The sequence below is a fragment of the Schistocerca americana genome, chromosome 8 (genome assembly GCF_021461395.2).
Source record: "Schistocerca americana isolate TAMUIC-IGC-003095 chromosome 8, iqSchAmer2.1, whole genome shotgun sequence".
NCBI classification, from domain to species: Eukaryota; Metazoa; Arthropoda; class Insecta; order Orthoptera; family Acrididae; genus Schistocerca; species Schistocerca americana.
Genome location: NC_060126.1, coordinates 185,410,388 through 185,435,848, shown reverse-complemented (window position 1 = coordinate 185,435,848; position 25,461 = coordinate 185,410,388). Strand labels below are relative to the sequence as shown.

The 25,461-nt window shown below is 45.5% G+C and overlaps 1 protein-coding gene across 1 annotated transcript in view; it reads right to left on the bottom strand.

Annotated features, from left to right (window-relative positions):
* Positions 1–21,663, bottom strand: part of LOC124545477 (uncharacterized protein CG3556-like) — a 43,431-nt gene extending 21,768 nt beyond the window's left edge. The window contains exons 1-2 of the mRNA XM_047124410.1: positions 21,506–21,663; positions 5,569–5,638 (exon numbers count right to left, since the gene is read on the bottom strand). Of these exons, the coding sequence (XP_046980366.1) occupies positions 5,569–5,638; positions 21,506–21,577 (142 nt within the window). The 5' untranslated portion in view covers positions 21,578–21,663. The remainder of the gene's footprint in view (positions 1–5,568; positions 5,639–21,505) is intronic.
* Between the last annotated feature and the right edge of the window lie 3,798 nt (positions 21,664–25,461).

The window sequence follows — 25,461 nt, the reverse complement described above, 5'->3', positions numbered from 1 at the left end:
CCCGGGGCGTAGCAGGCAACGAAAGGCTTCCCAGGCGGCCGCACATAAGTCCTCCCCGGTTTGTCTGACAAACAGGTTCCAGGTGCTGTCTGTGGCTGACACTATTGCTGAGCCAAATGCCAATGCCTGTTGTGTTTCAGAGGAAACCTCTCAGCCTGCAATATCTGGACAATAACAGAGTGTGGGATTCTTGATAATTGGGAGCTCCAACGTTAGGCACATTATGGCGCCGCTTAGGGACATGGCTGCCGAGAAGGGAAAGAAAATCAATGTGCATTCAGTGTGCATACTGGGTGGGGTAATTCCAGATGTGGAACGGGTCCTCCCGGTTGCCATGAAGAGCACAGGGTGCAGCCAACTGCAGGTGGTGGCTCACCAATTATGTGTGTCACTTTGAATCAGAAGAGATTCTCTCTGGTTTCGAGCAGCTAAGAGAAGTGGTAAAGGCTGCCAGTCTTGCTTGCAAGATGAAGCCATAGCTGGCCATTTGCAGTATAGTCGACAGGACCGATTGCGGACCTCTGTACAGAGCCGAGTGGAAGATCTGAATCTGAGGCTCAGACGGTTCTGCGACCATGTACGCTGCAGGTTCCTCGACTTGCGCCAAAGGGTGGTTGGGTTTCGGGTTCTGCTGAATAAGTCAGGGGTCCAGTATACGCATGAGGCGGCTACGGGTGTAGCAGGGGCTGCGTGGCGTGGACTGGGCGGTTTTTCTAGGTTACAGGGTCTCGGGAAAACACAAGAAGGGCTTCAGTAAAAAAGGGTGGAGGTTCAAAGAATACTTGAGTTTGATTTCAAACACGTACCCGACTCATACGATTATAGTTGGTCGTGACTTTCATTTACCCTCGATATGTTGGCGAAAATATATGTTTAATTCCAGAGGTACGCATTAAACATCATCCAAAATTGTGCAAAACACATTCTCTGAACATTATTTCGAGTAGTCAGTTCACGAGCCCAAGCGAATAGTAAACAGTTGTTAAAACACACGTGACCTTTTAGCAACAAATAATCCTGAGTTAATAACAAGCAACAAAACGGATACAGGGATTAGTGAATACAAGGTTTTCGTAGAGAGATTGAATATTGTAACCCCAAATCCTCCAAAAATAAACAAAAAATATACCTATTCAAAAAAACAGATATTAATTCACTTGACGCCTTCCTGAGAGACAATCTCCATTCCTTCCAGATTAATAGTATAAATGTAGACTAGATGTGGTTGAATTCAAAGAAATAGTATTGGCAGCAACTGAGAGGTTTAAACCAAATAACAAACGACGGAGCTGATCCTCCTTGGTACACAAAACGAGTCAGAACACTGTTGCAGAAGCAATGAAACAAACATGCCAAATTTAAACAGACGGAAAATGCCCAAGATTGGCGAACTTTTACAGATGCTCGAAATTTAGTGTTGACTTCAATGCGAGATGCTTGTAATATTTTCCACAACGAAACTTTGTCTCGAAACCTGGCAGAAAATCCCAAGAGAATCTGGTCGTATGTGAAGTATGTTAGCGTCAAGAAACAATCAATGCCTTCTCTGCACGATAGTAATGGAGATACTATCGAAGACAGTGCTGCCAAAGCAGTTACGAAACACAGCCTTCCGAAATGCCTTCACAAAAGAATACGAAGTAAATATTCCAGAATTCGAATCAAGAACAGCTGTCAATTTGAGTAATGTAAAAGTAAATATCTTCGGAGTAATGAAGTGACTTAAATCACTTAATAAAGGCAAGTCTTCTGGTCCAGACTGTATAGCAATTAGGTTCCTTTTAGAGTATGCTGATGCATTAGCTCCATACTTGGCAATCATATACAACCGTTCGCTCGACGAAAGATCCGTACTCAAATACTGGTAAGTTGCACAGATCAACCCAATATTCAAAAAAGGTAGTAGGAGTAATCTACTAAATTACAAGCCTATATCATTAACATAGATATGCTGCAGGACTTTGGAACATATATTGTGTTCGAACATTATGAATTATCTCGAAGAAAACGGTCTATTGACACACAGTCAACAAGAATTTAAAAAACATCGTTCTTGTGAAACACAACTAGCTCTTTATTCGCATGAAGTGTTTAGTGCTATGGACAAGGGATTTCAGATTGATTCCGTATTTCTAGATTTCCAGAAGACTTTTGACACTATACCACACAAGCGACTTGTAGTTAAACTGCGTGCTTACGGAATATCGTCTCAGTCATGTGACTGAGTTTGTGATATCCTATCAGAGAGGCCACAGTTCATTGTAAATGACAGAAAGTCATCGAGTAAAATAGAAGTGATTTCCAGCGTTCCCCAAGTTAGTGTTACAGGCATTTTGCTGTTCCTTATCTATATAACCGATTTGGGCGACAATCTGAGCAGCCGTCTTAGGTTGTTTGCAGATGACGCTATCGTTTATTGACTAGTAAAGTCATCAGAAGATCAAAACAAATTGCAAAGCAATTTAGAAAAGCTATCTGTATGGTGCGAAAGTTGGCAATTGACCCTAAATAACGAAAAGTGTGAGGTTATCCACATGAACGCTAAAAGGAAACCGTTAAATTTCGGTTACTCGATAAATCAGTCAAATCTAGAGGCCGTAAATTCAACTAAATACCTAGAAATTACAATTAAATTGAAAGGAACACATAGAAAATGTTGTGGGGAAGGCTAACCAAGGGCTGCGTTTTATTGTCAGGACACTTAGAAAATGCAAGAGATCTACTAAAGTGATCCACTACGCTTGTCCGTCCTCTTTTAGAATACTGCTGCGCGGTGTAGGATCCTTACTAGGTAGGACTGACAGAGTACATCGAAAAAGTTCAAAGAAGGGCAGCACGTTTTGTTTTTTCGCGAAATATGGGAGAGAGTGTCACTGAAGTGATACAGGATTTGGGCTGGACAGCATTAAAAGAAAGGCGTTTTTTGTTATGACGGAATCTTCTCACGAAATTCCGATCACAAACTTTCTCCTCCGAATGCGAAAATATTTTGTTGACACCGACCTACATAGGGAGAAACGATCACCGCGATAAAATAAGTGAAATCAGAGTTCGTACGGAAAGATATAGGCATTCATTCTTTCCTCACGCTGTACGACATTGGAATACTGAGGATTGTGAAGGTGGTTCGATGAACCCTCTGCCAGGCACTTAAATATGATTTGCAGAGTATCCATGTAGATGTAGATGTAGAGGAAGATTTGTAATAGACCAGAAAATAAGAAATATCTGCAATGTGAGACTCTAAACCACTGTGAGTAGCTTCTGTGTGGAATGAAAGCGGTATTACGGTAGGAAGCCGACATAGCGAAATTTGAAAATTTGGAGTGTATCATTGTTTTCAGTTCTGCAGGAAGTCCACTCAAAATGCAGTATTCGCCTGTAGAATAGCGCATACCTGTATCTACAACGGTTAAAGAAATGTTACCCAAGTCCAAATCATTTTTCCGTCTAGTGTTCAGAGAGTGAATGTGGCAATTTCTTTGAAATGAGTACATATTATTAATCACGAATCCTATGAGGGAGTGCGTGAACAGGGCTGGAAGTGAAAAATCGCACAAGCTTTAGTTGCCTGCATATGTCTGGTTGCATGCATCTATCTCGCAGTAAATAACGTTTTTTAAACTCTGGTACACGTAGCATACCAGTGATAATCAACTCATTTTGCCTCTTCCGTTTTCATACATGTGGATGCACCGCTGAAGTTGGTAACACACAGAGAGCAGTCTATGCTGTCTCTAATTCGATTTTTATAGCTTTAGTTACTCTCATCAGTTACATCGCCAGAATAATGTTCTTAGAATGCATGTTAATATTCACCCAATGCATTCTGTGCTGCATACGTAACTGAAAGTTTCCTCATTGACACTAGAATTGCCTGAAAATGGCAAAAAGTCGGCTTTCCGAAATGTCACGCCTTCTGGACAACGCCACCCTGCTGCCTATTGTCAGTCTACGGTCATGTGACACCACGAACGACTTGCAGGGAGATCAACTCGTAGCACCGACATCACATCAGTTGCCCACGCCTACATGTGTCACTAATTGCATCACATGGTGAAATGAAGAATTTTATTCCCTTCCCTCCATAGATACCCAACCACTGAGTCGTGTCAGTGCCCTCTGACAGTTGCATTGATTATTTGTACATGATTATAATTCGCATACATGTGCCCCTGCTTTATTAATTTCAATTTATTCCATTTGCTTGACATTTATTAATCTGAATTTTACTAAACGTTGGCGGTAAGCACGGGGACATCCCATTTGCAATTGCATGTCGATTTCCTTATCCATTTTATTACATTTTTGGAACCCAATGTGGAGACATTTCCATCTCCTTACAGTGTAATGTGTTACTTCTTCAACAGCCGGCCGAAGTGGCCGTGCGGTTAAAGGCGCTGCAGTCTGGAACCGCAAGACCGCTACGGTCGCAGGTTCGAATCCTGCCTCGGGCATGGATGTTTGTGATGTCCTTAGGTTAGTTAGGTTTAACTAGTTCTAAGTTCTAGGGGACTAATGACCTCGGCAGTTGAGTCCCATAGTGCTCAGAGCCATTTGAACCATTTGAACTTCTTCAACATACAGGGTGATTCTCGTTAACGTTTGAAAACCTCTGAAGCGACGTAGGTGACGCTGAGACAAGTAATTTAATATAAGACACGGGGGGCTGTAAATGCTGGGAAATACCGCAAAAGCGGATGACAAGTGTTCAGTATGTGACGTCATCAGATGACGTAATTCGCCGCACGGGCAGCGGTTGAATCTATCGGTCTGTCGCACCTCATTATCCGAATACAAGTTAGGTGTTCACGTCGGTGTGGCTCTGCGCCTACATTAGCGATTTAGCGCGTGGGGCTCAGGATCAGAGTCTTGCGCCTGGCAGGTACAATTTTTTTCATTGCGTGAGACAGTTATGTGTTTACGTTATGGTATTGATTTGTTAAATAATTTACCAGTTGCGCACTCTCTGCTGGTTTATTGCAAAGTATAGCAAAACAAAAAACTACCATACTGCGTCATAAGTAAATGAGTATATGCTTTAGAATTGTGTCGTTAACCAGTAAATGACCTACGTTTTCCTTACTGAATAACGTCTGTAAAAAAATAAAAAAAAAATAAAATAAAAAAGGGACAGAAGGACACAAACAAAAATAAGAACAGCTTTTGTTTTGTTACGGCGAGGATAATATTTTTATAACTTCTACGTTCACAACAGGTCACATTTACAAAAGATGTTCGAAATCTGCACCGTTTGCTTGACCGCAAGAAATGCATCGCTGAATCGTCCGTTAACGTATACGCTTGAAAATATCCTCCGTATCGTCGATGTGAAGTATCACGTTCAGTATTTGTCATCCACTTCAGGGGTATTTCCTGACGTTTGCGCCCCATGCGTCTAGTATTAAATTAGTTGTCTCAGTACCACATATGTGGCTTGGTTTTTTAAATGTTAATAAGAATCGTACTGTATAGTTGATCCATAAGATCTTTTTTCTACGTTAGTAAAGCTATTTTGTACGGATTGTGTATCAAGAAGAAATATGATAGCCGAGACAGTAAACCTACCTGTGTGCACCTCTGCTGTGGCATCAGACAGTCCCCTCGATTTTCCGGATCCATTATCATTACCCTGCACCTGTGGACATTATACCACATAACATATATCTCCTGACAAAACATTTGCTTCAAAGCATGTTACATGGAATGAATACTCTCCTACACAGACTATCGAAGCATTTTGCATCCATGAGACCTATCCAGCACTGTGTTACCTGTTTTTCATGTGTATAGGATACTATTTCACTGCGATGACACGTCACATCAGGGATTCTATGAGATGCTACAGAGCTACTGTTTATTTATTTCCTCTACCTTGCAGTCTAGTGTTCTACAAAAGACAGTGTTTTCTCAGTACGATAGTATTTCTACTTTCAAGTGAGTCTGTATAATAACAACAGTGAAGGCAATTTTACAAGACAGCAACAAAATAAAATATGTTCTTGGCTCAATGAAAGATTCAGTCGCTAAGTTACATACAGTGTCTGTATAAAAAGTAATGAGACTGAGCTTGTGAATCAAAAGTTATTGCAGATGTCGCTACAACCACTTAGTACTGCCGCATGGGGTAGCCGTGTGGTCTGCAGCACCTTGTCACGGTCCCCCGTGGGAGGTTCGAGTCCTCCCTTGGGCATGGCTCTGTGTGTTGTCCTTAGCGTAAGTTAGATTAAGTAATGCATAAGCTTAGGGACCGATGACCTCAGCAGTTTGGTCCCATAAGACCTTACCACAAATTTCCAAACTTAGTACTCTTTAATGTATGACCATTGAGAGTCAACAACCCGCTGCAAGCGAGATTTCCTCACTTCGAACGCTGCCACGAACGCTGAGTCCGGGATGGCCTTCAAAGCCCTCATTGGGGCAGCTTGGACCTCCTCCAGGGTCCCATGACGGTGTCCTCTCAAGGAAGTTTCTAATTTGAGGAACAAAAAAAGTCTGGTGGTGCCACATTGGGACTGTAGGGGGGCTGCGGAATCGTTGGAATCCCTTTCTTGTCCAGGTAGCTGGCCACCATGAAGCAGGTGTGACTTCGCACGCTGTCATGATGCGTCTTCCAATCATCGGTTGGTTGGTTGGTTGGTTGGTTGTTTGAGGTTAAAGGGACCAAACAGCAAGGTCATCAGTCCCTTGTTTCAAATAGACTCCATTCTGCTAACGGGACATCTCAGTATAGTCAGAAAAATAAAACGGATAAAGGGGAAACGTAAAAGGGCAGTCACGTTGTCATTAGTAAAAACAAATGAGGGAAGTTGGCAAGAGAACGAACCCAACACTATGCTGAAACAGCATAGGCAAGACCACCTGTGACTTAAAAGGTACAACTGCTATAATGCAGAAAGTACGTATGGGAATAGAAAAACTAACCAAGCCTTAAAAAGAAGGGGTAAAAACAGAGTAAAAGGGAAAGAAAAGAGGATTCCGGTCAGGGAGGTGAATCGGGAATCTCTGAACACTGCCTACAGTGGGAGACACCCAAACACTCACCGCCCTGCCCCAACACCAGAGGGAGATTAAAAACTTTAAAACTGAGAATAAAAACCACTCTCCCGGAGGAAACCTAGAACCAGAGAGACCATCCGGGAATCGTCAGCCAACATCAAAGATAAAGTGTGGGGGAGTCTGTACTTAGCACGCAGAGCCAAAAGAAGGGGGCATTCAACCAAAATGTGGGCCACTGACTGGAAGGCTCCACAACCACATAGCGGGGGTGGCTCATCACGCAAAAGGAAACCATGGGTCAGCCTGGTATGGCCAATGCGGAGACGACACAGTGTGGTCGAGTCCTTGCGGGAGAGGCTAAAGGAAGAACGCCATGGGCCTGGATTCACCTTAATGGCACGAAGTTTATTAGACAGTGGAGTAGCCTCCCAAGAATTGGCCCATGACTGTGCAAAGTGGGATTTGATGTGAAGCCGTAAATCCGCTGCAGGAGGGGTTACAGAAAACGGGGGGTAAGTAACTGCTCCTCCAGCCAAACGATCAGCGAGCTCATTACCCGGGATACCCACATGGCCCGGGACCCATAGGAAGTCAATGGAACAAGCAGCACGGTGAAGATCAGCGAGATGGTCATGGATGGCAGAGACCAAGGGATGGCGCGAAAAACACCGGTCAATAGCAAGAAGGCCACTCATCGAGTCCGTACATAACAAAACGCGGTTGTGTTGGGATTGTTTAATAAAGGTAAGGGCCCGGGAAATTGCCATCAATTCCGCAGTAAACACCCCACATGAGGGTGGCAGTAGATGATTTTCCGTTCCAACAAAGGACGTGAAGGCATACCCAACATGATCAGCAGATTTAGAGCCATCAGTGTAAAAAACAACAGCATCCCGAAACTCCCATAAAATTTGGCGGAAAAAGGAACGGAACACCACCGGGGGGATGGAATCTTTCGGACCGCGGCGGAGATCCATCCGAATTCGAGGCTGAGGAACTAACCAAGGAGGGGTGGAGGGGAGGGAGCGAGGAAGACAGGACAAAGAAGGAAGCCGAAAATCACGGGTAAGAGACGCAAGGCGCAGCCCAACCGGTAAACCCGCCCGAGGGCGGGAGTCAGGCGGGCGACGTCCATGGTCTGGGAATAGGATAGAATAGGAAGGATGAGCGGGAGAAGAACGGATAGTAAGGGCATAAGACACCAGAAGCTGGGACCGCCGAACAGAAAGGGGGGGGATCCCAGCTTCAACCAGGAGACTATCAACAGGGCTAGTAGGGAAGGCACCTGTGGCCAAACGGATACCACGATGGTGGACTGGATCCAGCACGTGCAGCGTGGAAGGAGCAGCTGAACCATAAACTTGACAACCATAGTCCAAACATGACAGAACTAGAGCACGATAAAGACGGAGGAGGAGGGAACGGTCCGCACTCCAGGAGGAGTGGGCAAGGAAGCGAAGGACATTGAGTTTACGGAAACATCCTACCTTCAGGAGTCTGATATGGGGCAGCCAAGTGAGCTTGTTGTCGAAAAGAAGACCTAGGAAACGAAACTGTGGAACCACAGGCAATCTTTGTGCAGCGAGATAGAGCTCTGGATCAGGGTGGACCGTAGTACGGCGACAGAAGTGGACCACCCGCGATTTTAAAGGAGAGAATTGAAACCCGTGGGAGAGGGTCCATGCAGAGGCACGCCGTATAGCCACCTGGAGCTGCCGTTCTGCAGATGGCATCGAGGAGGAACTAACCCAAATGCAGAAATCATCCACATACAGGGCAGGGGCGACCAAGGGACCGACAGAGGCCACAAGTCCATCGATAGCAATGAGGAAAAGAAGGACACTCAAGACAGAACCCTGTGGGATGCCCGTCTCCTGGGTCCGTGGAGAACTAAAAGCAGTACCAACTCTAACTCTGAATGACCGATGGATCAGGAACTGGCGGATAAAAATCGGGAGTGGGCCCCGAAGACCCCACTGATGAAGGGTTAGTAAGATGTGATGGCGCCAGGCCGTGTCATAGGCCTTGCGAAGGTCAAAAAACACTGCAACCAAATGGCGGCGCTGGGAAAAAGCCTGCCGAACTGCGGATTCCAAGCGAAGCAAATGATCGATTGGAGATCGTCCCTCTCGAAAGCCACACTGGTAAGGGGACAATAGATCCCGAGATTCGAGGACCCAAGTGAGCCGACGGGCTACCAGCCGTTCAAGTAACTTACAACCAACATTGGTCAAACTAATTGGCCGATAGCTGTCAACAGATAGGGGGTTCTGACCAGGCTTAAGGACAGGAACCACAATGCTATCCCTCCACTGAGAAGGGAAGTCACCCTGGAGCCAGATACGGTTAAACACCCGAAGAAGATGGTGCTGTTGTGGAGCACTGAGATGTTGAAGCAGCTGGTTATGAATGGAATCTGGACCAGGAGCCGTATCATGAGAAGCAGATAGAGCAGAAAGAAATTCCCATTCAGTGAAAGGTTCGTTGTAAGATTCTGACTCACAAGTGGTGAAACATAAGGTGACAGCTTCAGCCTGCTGTTTTTGATGAAGGAAAGCAGCTGGATAGGAGGCCGACGCTGATGCCACTGCAAAATGGGTCGCAAGATGTTCTGCGAGAACTAATGGGTCCGTACAAATGCCATCTGGGAGGTGAAGGCCTGGGAGGGTGGACTGCCGATGGCAACCTTGGAGAGAGCGAAGTGTAGCCCATACCCGTGACAGAGGGACAGTGGAACCAAGGGAAGAAACGAATCGTTCCCAACATATCCGCTTGCTCTGTTTGATTAAATAACGGGCTTTAGCGCGAAGGCGCTTAAAGGTAGAAAGGCTGGCTACAGATGGGTGCCTCTTGAAGTGTTGCAAAGCTCGACGGCGATCACGGATGGCAATGGCAATGGCCGTACTCCACCACGGGACTTGCCGACGACGAAATTGTCCAGATGAGCGCGGGACAGCAAGGTTAGCAGCGCGAACAATCGCGTCAGACACGTCACGTAGGACGTCATCAATACAACCCGACAAAGAGGGAGAAAACTCGACCTGTGCAGTATATAGAGGCCAATCGGCGCGGTGGAAAGACCAACGAGGTAACCTCTCCATCGGGGAGCGGGAAGGGAGCGTGATAATCAACGGGAAATGGTCACTATCACAAAGGTCGTCGTGTGGCGACCAGTGTAATGAAGGGAGGAGAGAGGGAGAAGAAAGAGAAAGATCAATGGCAGAAAAGGTACCATGACCAGCACTGAAATGAGTAGGGGAGCCATCATTAAGAAGGCACAGGTCGTGGTCTGCAATAAATTGGTCGATAAGAAGACCTCGTCTAGATGGAAAGGCACTGCCCCACAAAGGATGATGAGCATTAAAATCCCCAAGGAGGAGGAAGGGAGGAGGAAGTTGCTGAAGAAGGGTGGTTAAGGCAGCAGGTGTAAGAGTCCTGTCAGGAGGGAGATAAAGATTGCATACTGTGACTGCAGAGTCTAAGTGGACCCTAACAGCAACTGCTTCCAATGTAGTTTGGAGAGGAATCCACGTGCTAGCAATGTCTGTACGGACCAACGTACAAACGCCACCAGAAGCCCGCAAGGGTCCGACCCGATTTCGACAGAAAACACGGAACCCACGGAGGGTCGGTGAGTGAGCATCAGTAAAATGAGATTCCTGGAGAACCACACAAGCTGCTGAGTAGGACGAAAGAAGGGATTTCAATTCCGGAAGGTGACGATAGTAGCCATTACAATTCCATTGGAGAACCACAGAACGATGGTTTAAATGAGGGCTGAACACGCTAAATCCAGTCATACCGCCGGGTCCCCACCTGTCACCGACAAGGAGGGGGCGACATCCATAAACGACAGGTCAGAATCCGGTTGTGAAGCCGGGGAAGGGACCTCCGGTGACACCAGAGGCTCTTTGTCCCGGGACTTATGTTTCTTCTTCTTTTCAGGCTGAGATCGAGGAGGGCTGTGTGGCATAATGGAGCCAGCTGCAGCAAGATCAGGAACAGAAAGAGACCGGGCGACCTGGGGCCCGATAGACCGCGGCTCTCGCGGTCGCCGCGCTGCAGCAGACCTTTGACCTGGAAGGTGCCGGGAAGGGGCATCCCGGGAGAGGCGCCCTTGACCGGCAGACGCCGAAGGAGTGGGACACTTCTCCGGCTGGGGAGGGGGAGCGGCGCCCAGAGGAGAAGGTGTGGGAGCCGCAGGGGAGGGGGGAAGGAGAGGGGTCCGGGACGGGGGTAAGGAAGGGGGAGGAAGGGATGAAGATGTAACCAAGGCGTAACTAGACGTCATGGACACAGGGTGCAATCGTGCATATTTCTTACGGGCCTCTGTGTAGCTTAAACGATCAAGAGACTTATACTCCTGTATCTTTTTTTCTTTCTTATAGACTGGGCAATCTGCTGAACGTGGAGAATGACTACCATGACAATTTGCACATACAGGAGGGGGAACACGGGGACTCCCCTCATGGAGTGGACGTCCACAGTCACCACAGAGAGGGTCCTGGGTACAGCGAGAAGACATGTGGCCAAAACGCAAGCACTTAAAACACCGCATAGGAGGTGGGATGTACGGCTTCACATCACAGCGATAGACCATAATCTTAACTTTCTCAGGAAGGGTATCCCCTTCAAAGGCCAGGATAAAGGCACCAGTATCAATACGATTATCTTTAGGACCCTTCTGAACACGCCGAACAAAGTGAACACCCCGCCGTCCGAGATTGTCCCGAAGTTCCTCATCAGTTTGAAGGATGAGGTCTCTGTGAAAAATCACACCTTGTACCATATTTAGAGACTGGTGAGGGGTAATGGACACGGGAATTGTGCCAAGATGGGTACAGGCATGAAGGGCCGCAGATTGGGCAGCCGAAGCAGTTTTTATCAGTAATGAACCCGACCGCATCTTGCTCAGGGAGTCCACTTCGCCGAACTTGTCTTCAATGTGTTCCACAAAGAATAAAGGTTTGACACCGATGAAAGTATCTCCATCAGTCCTGGTGCAAACTAGATAACGGGGGAAAGGTTTTGCCCCTAGACGACGGGCCTGACCCTCCTCCCAGGGGGTAGCCACGGAAGGGAAGGCCGAAGGGGCAAGAGAAGCAGCACTTGAGGAATCAGTACCACGCAGAGAGACGGCCGCAGAAGAGCGGCCAGAGGTTTGGACCCTTATGCGTTTCATCTGCATAGCGTCCGCCCTGATACCACCCACTCCGATCAGGGGCTCTCCTCACGGGCGCCACCCAGCCACAGCAAGGGCCGTCTGGCACGGCGGCCATTGCCGGGAGTTCCGATGCTCCAGGACGACGAGCAACCACTCCAAGGCATGCATGAGGAGGTCACAGCTCAGGTATCAGAAGTGTGATCCCTGTGTGTTCAGGGGGCTCAACCAAAAGGGTACATAGCGACCCCACCACACGGGCTGGCTACCGTGCTGGCTATGCACCCTAGCATCAGACAACGACGTAGAAGAAAAGGTGGAATATACTAGGAGGGCACACGTCGGAGACACTAGGTAAGGTGCTCTTCCCCAAATGGCTCACACTACGGAAAGAGAAATTTTGGAATGGAGGTCAAACCCCAGAGGGGGACCAAGGAATGCCAAAAGGAGGAGATGATTACGCAACAAAGCCAGAGTGTAAAACCAACAGAACCTGGAGGATAGCGGGGGCCAACATAAGCAAGGACACCAATAGAGGGAGAGGAGAGGGCGAGGGGAAAGGGGTATGGAGGGGAAAGGAGGGGAAGGGAAAGGAAATGCAGCCCGGGAGAGAAAGAAGGCTGCAATGGCTCGGGGCCCCGTGCTCGCCACGCACGTATCCACGAAAGAGTTGTGGACCCCCTGGGGGGCCAATCATCGGTGATGGCTGGCCTCATGCTATGGACCCTGGCTTTCAGTCTCTTGAGCACTTCACAATAAAAAGCACCGTTGGAAGTTTGGCCTTGGGGTACAAACTCATGACGGACCAAGCCCCTGACGTCGAAAAACACAATCAGCATGGCTTTCACCTTCGATTTGCTCATGTGAGCCTTATTGGACATGGGGATGCTGCAATGGCCATTCGGCACTCGTGCTATTTGTCTAGGGTCGAACTGAAACACCCTGGTTTCGTCTCCAGTGATAACGTTATCTAAAAATTGCGGATCAGCTTCAAGGCCCTGGACATTGTCTTGGTAGGCATCCACCCGCGCTTGCTTTTGAACATCTGACAAAATCTTCGGGATCATCTTGGCGCAGATCTTCCTCATCGACAATTCTTTGGGAATGATGTTGTGCACTGTCATTTTATCAAGTCTGAGGTCGTCTGTTACCATCCTGACACTCATCCGTCGGTCGGTATTCAATAACAATAATAGCTCTTCACTCATCTGAAAACCTAGGCTTTTGGCAGGCAATCATCGCTGTAGGCTTGCCCACACATATCCAACGTTTCCATAACCGATTTTCCTAGTTTCACACAAAACTTGATAGTGTAACGTTGCTCGATCGTTTGCTGCATGTTGCGCCACGACCGACAACTTTGCGACGTGTCCACTCAACGCACGATGCTGCCGAGACAAGAGCCCACAGGCGACTGGCACGCTGCTCGTTTTCAGCCAGACACCCCACCACCATCAATCCCTCCAAACGAGCGCACACTGCGAAGTAGTGTCATGTCACGTGAGCAAAAAATCAGTCTCATTACTTTTTATACAAACCCTGTACTGCTGGAGTCTACGAAATCAGCTGCGATTGTGGCTTAGTGTGTGTAAGCCGCTGCGCTCGCAGGTTCGAATCCTGCCTCGGGCATGGATGTGTGTGATGTCCTTAAGTTAGTTAGGTTTAAGTAGTTCTAAGTTCTAGGGGACTGGAGACCTCAGATGTTAAGTCCCATAGTGCTCAGAGCCATTTGAACCATTTGAACTAGTGTGTGTAAGCAAGATGGGCGACCGACTAGTACACGGATTTTCATGTTGAGATGAACATGAAAATACATTCGCCTAACACAACACACCAAGCCAGCAGTGGAGGAACACGAAGATGAGTGTAGTAAACAAATAGTACAGGTATTTCAAGAACCCCATATACTGGTGACACAGCTACTTACATTGAGGAGGAAGATTAGAAACGCGACCTGCGATCTGCTACCTTGTATAGAGAAGATGAGTACGGGCTCACAGCGTCTTGGCTGCCAAGTGTTGAGCGCAGAACGGCCAGCAGACCTGCCTTGGCGTCTCAGTGTGGTAGGGTCCTAACAGTGCTGTGGGACAGCAACTTTCACATACCAAGACTTACAGGCACCCTGGAGGTCACATCAGTCGTAGGTACAAAGAGTACTCAAAAAATGGTTCAAATGGCTCTAAGCACTATGGGACTTAACATCTGAGGTCATCAGTCCCCTACACTTAGAACTACTTAAACCTAACTAACCTAAGGACATCACAGAGTACTGGCACGCCTCAATCGCCATAAGATATCAAGTAATCAGTGCTATGTTTCTCATTCGCCTAGCTCTACCAATGACAAGAAATAAAGCAAACACCAATAAAGGTCGTCTAACACCCCTCCTCCTCATCCTCAATACCCTAACAGATCACGAAAACAGCTTCTTCCACTAGTATATAGGGACAAAAGTTCTTCTCATTCACGGTAAGGGTTGGAGTCCCTTCACTCGCAGTAACTGACTCGCTAAAAAGTACTCTTCTAGATTTGGAGTCTGTCAAAACCGTGCTGTTGTCGTATTAGACCGTCACCGCCACCATGAGACCCATCGCCAGCAGTGTTTACATTTCGTCTCCAAGAGGTCAGCTTGTTCTGTCGCAGACAGACCCTACCGCCATTGCCGGATTGCTATATGGCGACCAAGGCATCAGGATGACATTGTCCGTAACCGCTGAAACAACAAACGCAGCAGCAGTCTACAGAACACTGCCTGCTACTTGGCCAGCAACATGGGCAACAACTACCTTTCTAACATCCGCAGAGTCTGTTAACAACATTGCAGCACCATCAGCGGCGCCGCCGACCGCCCAGGCCACAGCACCAGCTCCATCAACACCAGCTCTCTCAGCATCAGCCACATCATGGCCAGCAGCGTCATCAGTCGCAGCACACCAGCAAGAGCAGCAACCACAGCCACAGCCATACCATCACCGCGAGCAGCACCGACACTGCCGGCCACAACATTAGCAAAGCCACTTATACCAATACCAGCAGGTAAACATTCCCTACGCCCAGTCATCCCGCAATCTCCCTTCCACATTCAACCTAAAACTGGCACTAAAACTAACAAAAGGCCGTGCCAGTGATCATCAGTGTCAAAATCCCAGATATTGATGACATGCAGGTCGAAATCATCTCACAACAGCAACACCTAGTACATTCCTTTCCGTTTTTGGTCAGCAGATTTGACCCCAAATTTCTCAATCCTAAGACACTCCTACTAACTCACATTCAGCGCTACATACACTACTGGCCATTAAAATTGCTACACCAAGAAGAAATGCAGATTATAAATGGGTATTCATTGGACAAATATATTATACTAGAACTGACATGTGATTACATTTTCACGCAATCTGGGTGCATAGATCCTGAGAAATCAGTACCCAGGCCAACCACCTCTGGACGTAATAACGGCCTTGATACCGCTGGGCATTCAGTCAAACCGAGCTTGGATGGCGTGTACAGGTACAGCTGCCCATGCAGCTTCAACACGACACCACAGTTCATCAAGAGTAGAGACTGGCGTATTGTGACGAGCCAGTTGCTCGGCCACCACTGAGCAGACGTTTTCAATTGGTGAGAGATTGCAGAATGAGCTGGCCAGGGCAGCAGTCGAACATTTTCTGTCCGCGATGTCGTCAAACACAGATGCGACCGTCATGATGCTGTAAACAGAACCTGGATTCATCCGAATAAATGACGTTTTGCCATTAGCGCACCCAGGTTCGTCGTTGAGTACACCATCGCAGGCGCTCCTGTCTGTGATGTGGCGTCAAGGGTAACCGCAGCCATGGTCTCGGAGCTGATAGTCCATGCTGATGCAAACGTCGTCGAACTGTTCGTGCAGACGGTTGTTGTCTTGCAAACGTCCCCATCTGTTGACTCAGGGATCGAGACGTGGCTGCACGATCCGTTACAGCCATGCGGATAAGATGCCTGTCATCTCAACTGCTAGTAATACGAGGCCGTTGGGATCCAGCACGGCGTTCTGTATTACCCTCCTGAACCCACCGATTCCATATTCTGCTAACGGTCTTTGGATCTCGACCAACGCGAGCAGCAATGTCGCGATACGATAAACCGCAATCGCAATAGGCTACAATCCAACCTTTATCAAAGTCGGAAACGTGATGGTAAGCATTTCATCACAACAAAGTTTCATCAGGCAACGCCTGTCAACCGCTGTTTGTGTATGAGAAATCGGTTGGAAACTTTCCTCATGTCAGCACGTTGTAGGTGTCGCCACCGGCGCCAACTTTGTGTGAATGCTCTGAGAAGCTAAACATTTGCATATCACAGCACCTTCTTCCTGTCGGTTAATATTTCGCGTCTGTAGCACGTCATCTTTGTGGTGTAGCAATTTTAATGGCCAGTAGTGTACTATCAATGCAAGTACAGCAACTCATCCCTACGAGAAATTCCATCATCATTAAAACTAACGACCCTCATTCCCATTCACCCATCGTCCGAATTATTCCCTCTTTTGGAGGCAATTCTATCATTACAACCCTTACAACCTCTCCGCCTAAGCAACCGCAGTCTCCATGTCGACCCCCCACATCAACAGTAGTGATCAAAAAGATAAACTTAGAATACACCGACGAGGAGATCGAAAGCGAACTCAACTCGAAACCAGGAAACAATGTGTGCGAGGCACTCCATATTCAAAAAGATAATGGACCTCGCTTCTAAATAAAGGTGTTCTGAGAATCACCTGACACCACTGACACTTTTATCAAACGTGGGGCCTTGATTTATTGCAGGAAGCATCCTGTAGATGCTTCTCAATCCATTACCCAACCATTGAGGTTTCATTGATGCCTCCAATACAATGGCCATCTGACACAAAATTGCAGGCTTTAAAAACTATTCCAGCAGTACTTTCGTGAACTTCCTTGATTTTGCACAAGTCACAATTACATTTTTTCCATTTATGAGCCAAGTGGTTAACTCTTTTTTGAACAATCCGACTTAATTTTCCGAATGATTCCTGCATACGTAAGAGGACGTATTGGATAATTTTTCCTGATACAGTTACAGTGTGCTGTGCTGTGAAAAAATGACTGATCTTGTTCAAATCTATTTTCCCTCCTTGTTCTGTAGATTGACTGGTACTTGCAGAAGGTCTGATCGATACTGATTACATAATCGACGTGAAAATTAGGGGTGAGTACTTTCGTCTGTATCTGAAATCTTTCCGTAGCTATACAATTATATGGAATTTTCAATATGTACTACTTTCGAATAATTTTGCATGCTGCATGCTACTTAATGATATTCTGTACGACGAAAGTGAAAGAGAAAGGGTACACGGGCAGTGTTTGAAACCGTACCGCCATGGTCATTGCCGTGAACATTAGCTCCTGCATCACACTCGGTCGCTAGAAGTACAATTATAATTACGGATAGAGGAGATACGCATTAAACTTCAACACTGATACTGTCGGGAACTACAGACAATCGAATGAAAAGCCGTTTGCCTTTTGCTCAGGTCAGGTACCTTTATAACATACCTTAGACCCAATCCGTAATTAACAGGTCTGATGGTCCCCTAGTTAGTGTGGGACGACATGTGTAACTTATATTCCGAAGTCCCTGCGTATGTATGGTTGCTTATAGAAGATCTGATTTGTAATTTAGTTTTCTAATATTTTACTTCCTCCCATTTCCTTCTTTTTAAACAGATCATCTGCTGGCGATGAGTCGAAACCGATAATGATGCCAATTTTACGATTCCACGCTGAAGTGCCCCCCATGAACCATGGACCTTGCCGTTGGTGGGGAGGCTTGCGTGCCTCAGCGATACAGAAGGCCGTACCGGAGGTGCACCCACAATGGAGGGGTATCTGTTGAGAGGCCAAACAAACATGTGGTTCCTGAAGAGGAGCAGCACCCTTTTCAGAAGTTGCAGGGGCAACAGTCTGGATGATTGACTGATCTGGCCTTGTAACAATAACCAAAACGGCCTTGCTGTTCTGGTACTGCGAACGGCTGAAAGCAAGGGGAAACTACAGCCGTAATTTTTCCCAAGGGCATGCAGCTTTACTGTATGGTTAAATGATGATGGCGTCCTCTTGGGTAAAATATTCCGGAGGTAAAATAGTCACCCATTCGGATCTCCGGGCAGGGACTACTCAAGAGGACGTCGTTATCAGGAGAAAGAAAACTGGCGTTCTACGGATCGGAGCGTGGAATGTCAGATCCCTTAATCGGGCAGGTAGGTTAGAAAATTTAAAAAGGGAAATAGATAGGTTAAAGTTAGATATAGTGGGAATTAGTGAAGTTCGGTGGCAGGAGGAACAAGACTTTTGGTCAGGTGATTACAGGGTTATGAATACAAAATCAAATAGGGGTAATGCAGGAGTAGGTTTAATAATGAATAAAAAAATAGGAGTGCGGGTAAGCTACTACAAACAGCATAGTGAACGCATTATTGTGGCCAAGATAGACACAAAGCCCATGCCTACTACAGTAGTACAAATCAAATGGTTCAAATGGCTCTGAGCACTATGGGACTTAACATCTGTGGTCATCAGTCCCCTAGAACTTAGAACTACTTAAACCTAACTAACCTAAGGACATCACACACATCCATGCCCGAGGCAGGATTCGAACCTGCGACCGTAGCAGCCTCGCGGTTCCGGACTGAGCGTCTAGAACCGCTAGACCACCGCGGCAGGCCAGTAGTACAAGTTCATATGCCAACTAGCTCAGCAGATGATGAAGAAATAGACGAAATGTATAATGAGATAAAAGAAATTATTCAGGTAGTGAAGGGAGACGAAAATTTAATAGTCATGGGTGACTGGAATTGGTCAGTAGGAAAAGGGAGAGAAGGAAACATAGTAGGTGAATATGGATTGGGAGGAAGAGATGAAAGAGGAAGCTGTCTGCTATAATTTTGCACAGAGCATAACTTAATCATAGCTAACACTTGGTTCAAGAATCATAAAAGAAGGTTGTATACCTGGAAGAATCCTGGAGATACTAAAAGGTATCAGATAGATTATATAATGGTAATACAGAGATTTAGGAACCAGGTATTAAATTGTAAGACATTTCCAGGGGCAGATGTGGATTCTGACCACAACCTATTGGTTATGAACTGCAGATTGAAACTGAAGAAACTGCAAAAAGGTGGGAATTTAAGGAGATGGGACCTGGATAAACTGAAAGAACCAGAGGTTGTAGAGAGTTTCAGGGAGAGCATAAGGGAACAATTGACAGGAATGGGGGAAAAGAATACAGTAGAAGAAGAATGGGCAGCTCTGAGGGATGAAGTAGTGAAGCCAGCAGACGATCAAGTAGGTAAAAAGACGAGGGCTAATAGAAATCCTTGGGTAACAGAAGAAATATTGAATTTAATTGATCAAAGGAGAAAACATAAAAATGCAGTAAATGTGGAAGGGAAAAAGGAATACAAACGTCTCAAAAATGATATCGACAGGAAGTGCAAAATGGCTAAGCAGGGTTGGCTAGAGGACAAATGTAAGGATGTAGAGGCTTGTCTCACTAGGGGTAAGATAGATACTGCCTACAGGAAAATTAAAGAGACCTTTGGAGAGAAGAGAACCACTTGTATGAATATCAAGATGGCAACCCAGTTCTAAGCAAAGAAGGGAAGGCAGAAAGGTGGAAGGAGTATATAGAGGGTTTATACAAGGGTGATGTACTTGAGGACAATATTATGGAAATGGAAGAGGAGGTAGATGAAGACGAAATGGGAGATAAGATACTGCATGATGAGTTTGACAGAGCACTGAAAGACCTGAGACGAAACAAGGCCCCGGGAGTAGACAACATTCCATTAGAACTACTGATGGCCTTGGGAGAGCCAGTCCTGACAAAACTCTACCATCTGGTGAGCAAGATGTACGAGACATGCGAAATACCCTCAGACTTCAAGAAGAATATAATAATTCCAATCCCAAAGAAAGCAGGTGTTGACAGATGTGAAAATTACCGAACTATCAGTTTAATAAGTCACAGCTGCAAAATACTAACGCGAATTCTTTACAGATGAATGGAAAAACTGGTAGAAGCTGACCTCGGGGAAGATCACTTTAGATTCCGTAGAAATGATGGAACACGCGAGGCAATACTAACCTTAAGACTTATCTTAGAAGAAAGATTAAGAAAAGGCAAACCTACGTTTCTAGCATTTGTAGACTTAGAGAAAGCTTTTGACAATGTTAACTGGAATACTCTCTTTCAAATTCTGAAGGTGGCAGGGGTAAAATACAATTTGTACAGAAACCAGATGGCAGTTATAAGAGTCGAGGGACATGAAAGGGAAGCAGTGGTTGGGAAAGGAGTGAGACAGGGTTGTAGCCTCTCCCCAACGTTATTCATTCTGTATATTGAGCAAGCAGTAAAGGAAACAAAAGAAAAATTCGGAGTAGGTATTAAAATTCATGGAGAAGAAGTAAAAACTTTGAGGTTCGCCGATGACAATGTAATTCTGTCAGAGACAGCAAAGGACTTGGAAGAGCAGTTGAACGGAATGGACAGTGTCTTGAAAGGAGGATATAAGATGAACATCAATAAAAGCAAAACGAGGATAATGGAATGTAGTCAAATTAAATCAGGTGATGCTGAGGGAATTAGATTAGGAAATGAGACACTTAAAGTATTAAAGGAGTTTTGCTATTTAGGGAGCAAAATAACTGGTGATGGTCGAAGTAGAGAGGATATAAAATGTAGACTGGCAATGGCAAGGAAATCGTTTCTGAAGAAGAGAAATTTGTTAACATCGTGTATAGATTTAAGCGTCAGGAAGTCATTTCTCAAATTATTTGTATGGAGTGTAGCCATGTATGGAAGTGAAACATGGACGATAACTAGTTTGGACAAGAAGAGAATAGAAGCTTTCGAAATGTGGTGCTACAGAAGAATGCTGAAGATAAGGTGGGTAGATCGCGTAACTAATGAGGAGGTATTGAATAGAATTGGGGAGAAGAGAAGTTTGTGGCACAACTTGACTAGAAGAAGGGATAGGTTGGTAGGATATGTTTTGAGGCATCAAGGGATCACCAATTTAGTATTGGAGGGCACTGTGGAGGGTAAAAATCGTAGAGGGAGACCAAGAGATGAATACACTAAGCAGATGTAGGTTGCAGTAGGTACTGGGAGATGAAGGAGCTTGCACAGGATAGAGTAGCATGGAGAGCTGCATCAAACCAGTCTCAGGACTGAAGACCACAACAACAACAACGCTGAAGTGATAGTAAAAATTTTACAAGAGTATCCCGGTGTGCCTAGTTTGTGTAAGAATTTTCCAGAACACGGCGACTTTCTCACCTCTGTTGCCGGCGGACCGGCGTGGATGGAGAGAAGGCAACTGCTGATTACCAAAATCGACGCCAGCAACATGGTTTGCGACTTCTGCCGCTGTGTGCTTCGCTATCACGCAAATAACTGGTACCGCAGCGGCTGGAGCCGCGCACGTGAAGGAGTGTGGGCCAGGAAGTTCAGACAAATAAAGATCGCGTGTCGCAACGTCGTAGCAGAGTCAAAGCCATACTGCGTCACTTCCTGCTTATTGGTATTATACCTGTCACGCATCTTGTTATGCTGCAAGAGATCATTACAGTGCTTTCCTTTCCGCGCAGTAAACGCATTTCTGTGGCTTTAAGCTTTATAGCACAATAATGTTTAACTCGTACTGTAGATTATCCAATTTTCGGATTACGTGGTTTTCGGATAATCTGTCCATATTTCGGCGATTTCTGCGGAAATAAAAACAAAGCCTGACGTTTAGTATCACAAATAAAACGAATTTTTCCACTTAGAATACACTGTCATAGCACCTGACTTAGTTATACCACCAGAAGAAAGTACAGACTGCAACCCCAACGTCGGGTATGCTTGAAATACACTAATCAAACAAAACATGAGCTCTGTTCAGTGGGAGATATAGTCCTGCCTGGTGGTGATACGGTAATGCAACGCGTTAAAGAAAGTACACTCTCTAATGAAAAGAGTACTACACCCCTGCAGTGTAGGCAAATTAGACTTTAGCTGGTCAATAAATATGCACAAACTGGAAATAATTTCAGTCGATGTTAAGCATTCAAATAAGAGATAGATGAGTTTGCGACGATTTCTGGCTTATGCTAAACATTTGGGGGACGGAAAACTACGAAATCTTTCGACTTTTTTCAGTTTTTTGCTTATGCCTAAAAAACGATACATCCTACAGAAAATTCTCAAAATACCGAAACGAAAGAGCATAAAATTACGCGTGGAGTGCCCTATTTAAAAGTTAAAAGCGCTTCAGCTGTTTAGCCTCAATCTACCGCCAAACAGCCACAATTTTTACCAGCCTGCCGGAAAAGTGAGATATGCTCATGTTCCAAAACAAATGTGCCATTTATGATGTTGGGGACCATCAAGAAAGGGCTCCTAAATTTAAAAATTGACTCACAAATTTGCAAATATATTAATAAAAACTTGAAAGTATTCGTAGCACTAAATTCCTGCTAACACCAAAACCTCAAAATGTCAGACAGATCGGCATCAAACGTTGTATATTGGCAGAGTATCGACCAAATTTCCGATATAATTTGTGCTATGCGCTATCGCCCAGGAGAAAGTGCGTAAGGCCGGCCGAAGTGGCCGTGCGGTTCTAGGCGCTGCAGTCTGGAACCGCGAGACCGCCACGGTCGCAGGTTCGAATCCTGCCTCGGGCATGGATGTGTGTGATGTCCTTAGGTTAGTTAGGTTTAACTAGTTCTAAGTTCTAGGGGACTAATGACCTGAGAAGTTGAGTCCCATAGTGCTCAGAGCAATTTGAACCAAAGTGCGTAAACGGTAAGCACGGAGCACATGAACGTCTCTCGTATACAGCTTCAGCGCGGAAGTCGGTAGAGCTTCGTTTCTTGTACCGAGAGTCCCAAGTTCGACCCTTCGTCATGTCAGTTTTTGTACCGTAGTGAGCTTGAAACAGTTACATGCGACAACACACACTTGACATGTAGATGCTGTGACTTCCTTTGCAAGCTTTGTGATTCTTTAGTTGGATACAGGAGAGAGGGACAGATGCAGTTCGTGGACAGAGAATTCAGGTTGTAATTTGTTCTACGAGAGCTATCCAGAAAGTAGGGAACGCTTCCGTCTGACGCCGCTAGGCGCGCGCCGATCGCGTACATTTTGGTATGGGCGTGGTCGGCAGTTCAGTCAGAAATCATCTGTGACAGCAGGAACGTCTCTGCCCGTCTGGTTTTTTCGGTATTCGAATGTTACATGGAATGAATACTCTCCTACACAGACTATCGAAGCATTTTGCAAAATGGCTCTGAGCACTATGGGACTTAACATCGGTGGTCATCAGTCCCCTAGAACTTAGAACTAATTAAACCTAACTAACCTAAGGACATCACACACATCCATGCCCGAGGTAGGATTCGAACCTGCGACCGTAGCGGTCGTGCGGTTCCAGACTGTAGCGCCTTTAACCGCTCGGCCACTCCGGCCGCAGAAAATTTAAAAAAGGAAATGGATAAGTTAAAGTTAGATATAGTGGGAATTAGTGAAGTTCGGAGGCAGGAGGAACAAGACTTTTGGTCAGGCGAATACAGGGTTATAAATACAAAATCAAATAGGGGTAATGCAGGAGTAGCTTTAATAATGAATAAAAAATAGGAGTGCGGGTAAGCTACTACAAACAGCATAGTAAACGCGTTATAGTGGCCAAGATAGACATGAAGCCCATGCCTACTACAGTAGTACAAGTTTACATCCCAACTAGCTCTGCAGATGAAGAAATTGATGAAATGTATGATGAGATAAAAGAAATTATTCAGGTAGTGAAGGGAGACGAAACTTTAATAGTCATGGGTGACTGGAATTCGAGAGTAGGAAAAGGAAGAGAAGGAAACATAGCAGGTGAATATGGATTGGGGGTAAGAAATGAAAGAGGAAGCCGCCTGGTAGAGTTTTGCACAGAGCATAACTTAATCATAGCTAACACTTGATTCAAGAATCATGAAATAAGGTTGTATACATGGAAGAATCCTGGAGATACTAGAAGGTATCAGATAGATTATATAACGGTAAGACAGAGATTTAGGAACCAGGTTTTAAATTGTAAGACATTTCCAGGGGCAGATGTGGACTCTGACCACAATCTATTGGTTATGAACTGTAGATTAAAACTGAAGAAACTGCAAAGGTGGGAATTTAAGGAGATTGGACCTGGATAAACTGAAAGGACCATAGGTTGTACTGAGTTTCAGGGAGAGCATAAGGGAACAATTGACAGGAATTGGGGAAAGAAGTACAGTAGAAGAAGAATGGATAGCTCTGAGGGATAAAGTAGTGAAGGCAGCAGAGGATCAAGTAGGTAAAAAGACGAGGGCTAATAGAAATCCTTGGGTAACAGAAGAAATATTGAATTTAATTGATGAACGGAGAAAATATAAAAATGCATTAAATGAAGCTGACAAAAAGGAATACAAACGTCTCAAAAATGAGATTGTCAGGAAGTGCAAAATGGCTAAGCAGGGATGGCTAGAGGACAAATGTAAGGATGTAGAGGCTTATCTCACTAGGGGTAAGATAGATACTGCCTACAGGAAAATTAAAGAGACCTTTGGAGAAGAGAAAACCACTTGTATGAATATCAAGAGCTCAGATGGAATCTCAGTTCTAAGCAAAGAAGGGAAGGCAGAAAGGTGGCAGGAGTATATAAAGGGTCTATACAAGGGCGATGTACTTGCGGACAATATTATGGAAATGGAAGAGGATGTAGATGTAGATGAAATGGGAGACACGATGTTGCGTGAAGAGTTTGACAGAGCACTGAAAGACCTGAGTCGAAGCAAGGCCCCGGGAGTAGACGACATTCCACTAGAACTACTGACGGCCTTGGGAGAGCCACTCCTGACAAAACTCTACCATCTGGTGAGCAAGATGTATGAGATAGGCGAAATACCCTTAGACTTCAAGAAGAATATAATAATTCCAATCCCAAAGAAAGCAGGTGTTGACAGATGTGAAAATTACCGAACTATCAGTTTAATAAGTCACAGCTGCAAAATACTAACACGAATTCTCTACAGACGAATGGAAAAACTGGTAGAAGCTGACCTCGGGGAAGATCAGTTTGGATTTCGTAGAAATATTGGAACACATGACGCAATTCTGACCTTACAACTTATTTTAGAAGAAAGATTAAGGAAAGGCAAACCTACGTTTCTAGCATTTGTAGACTTAGAGAAAGCTTTTGACAAGGTTGATTGGAATACTCTCTTTCA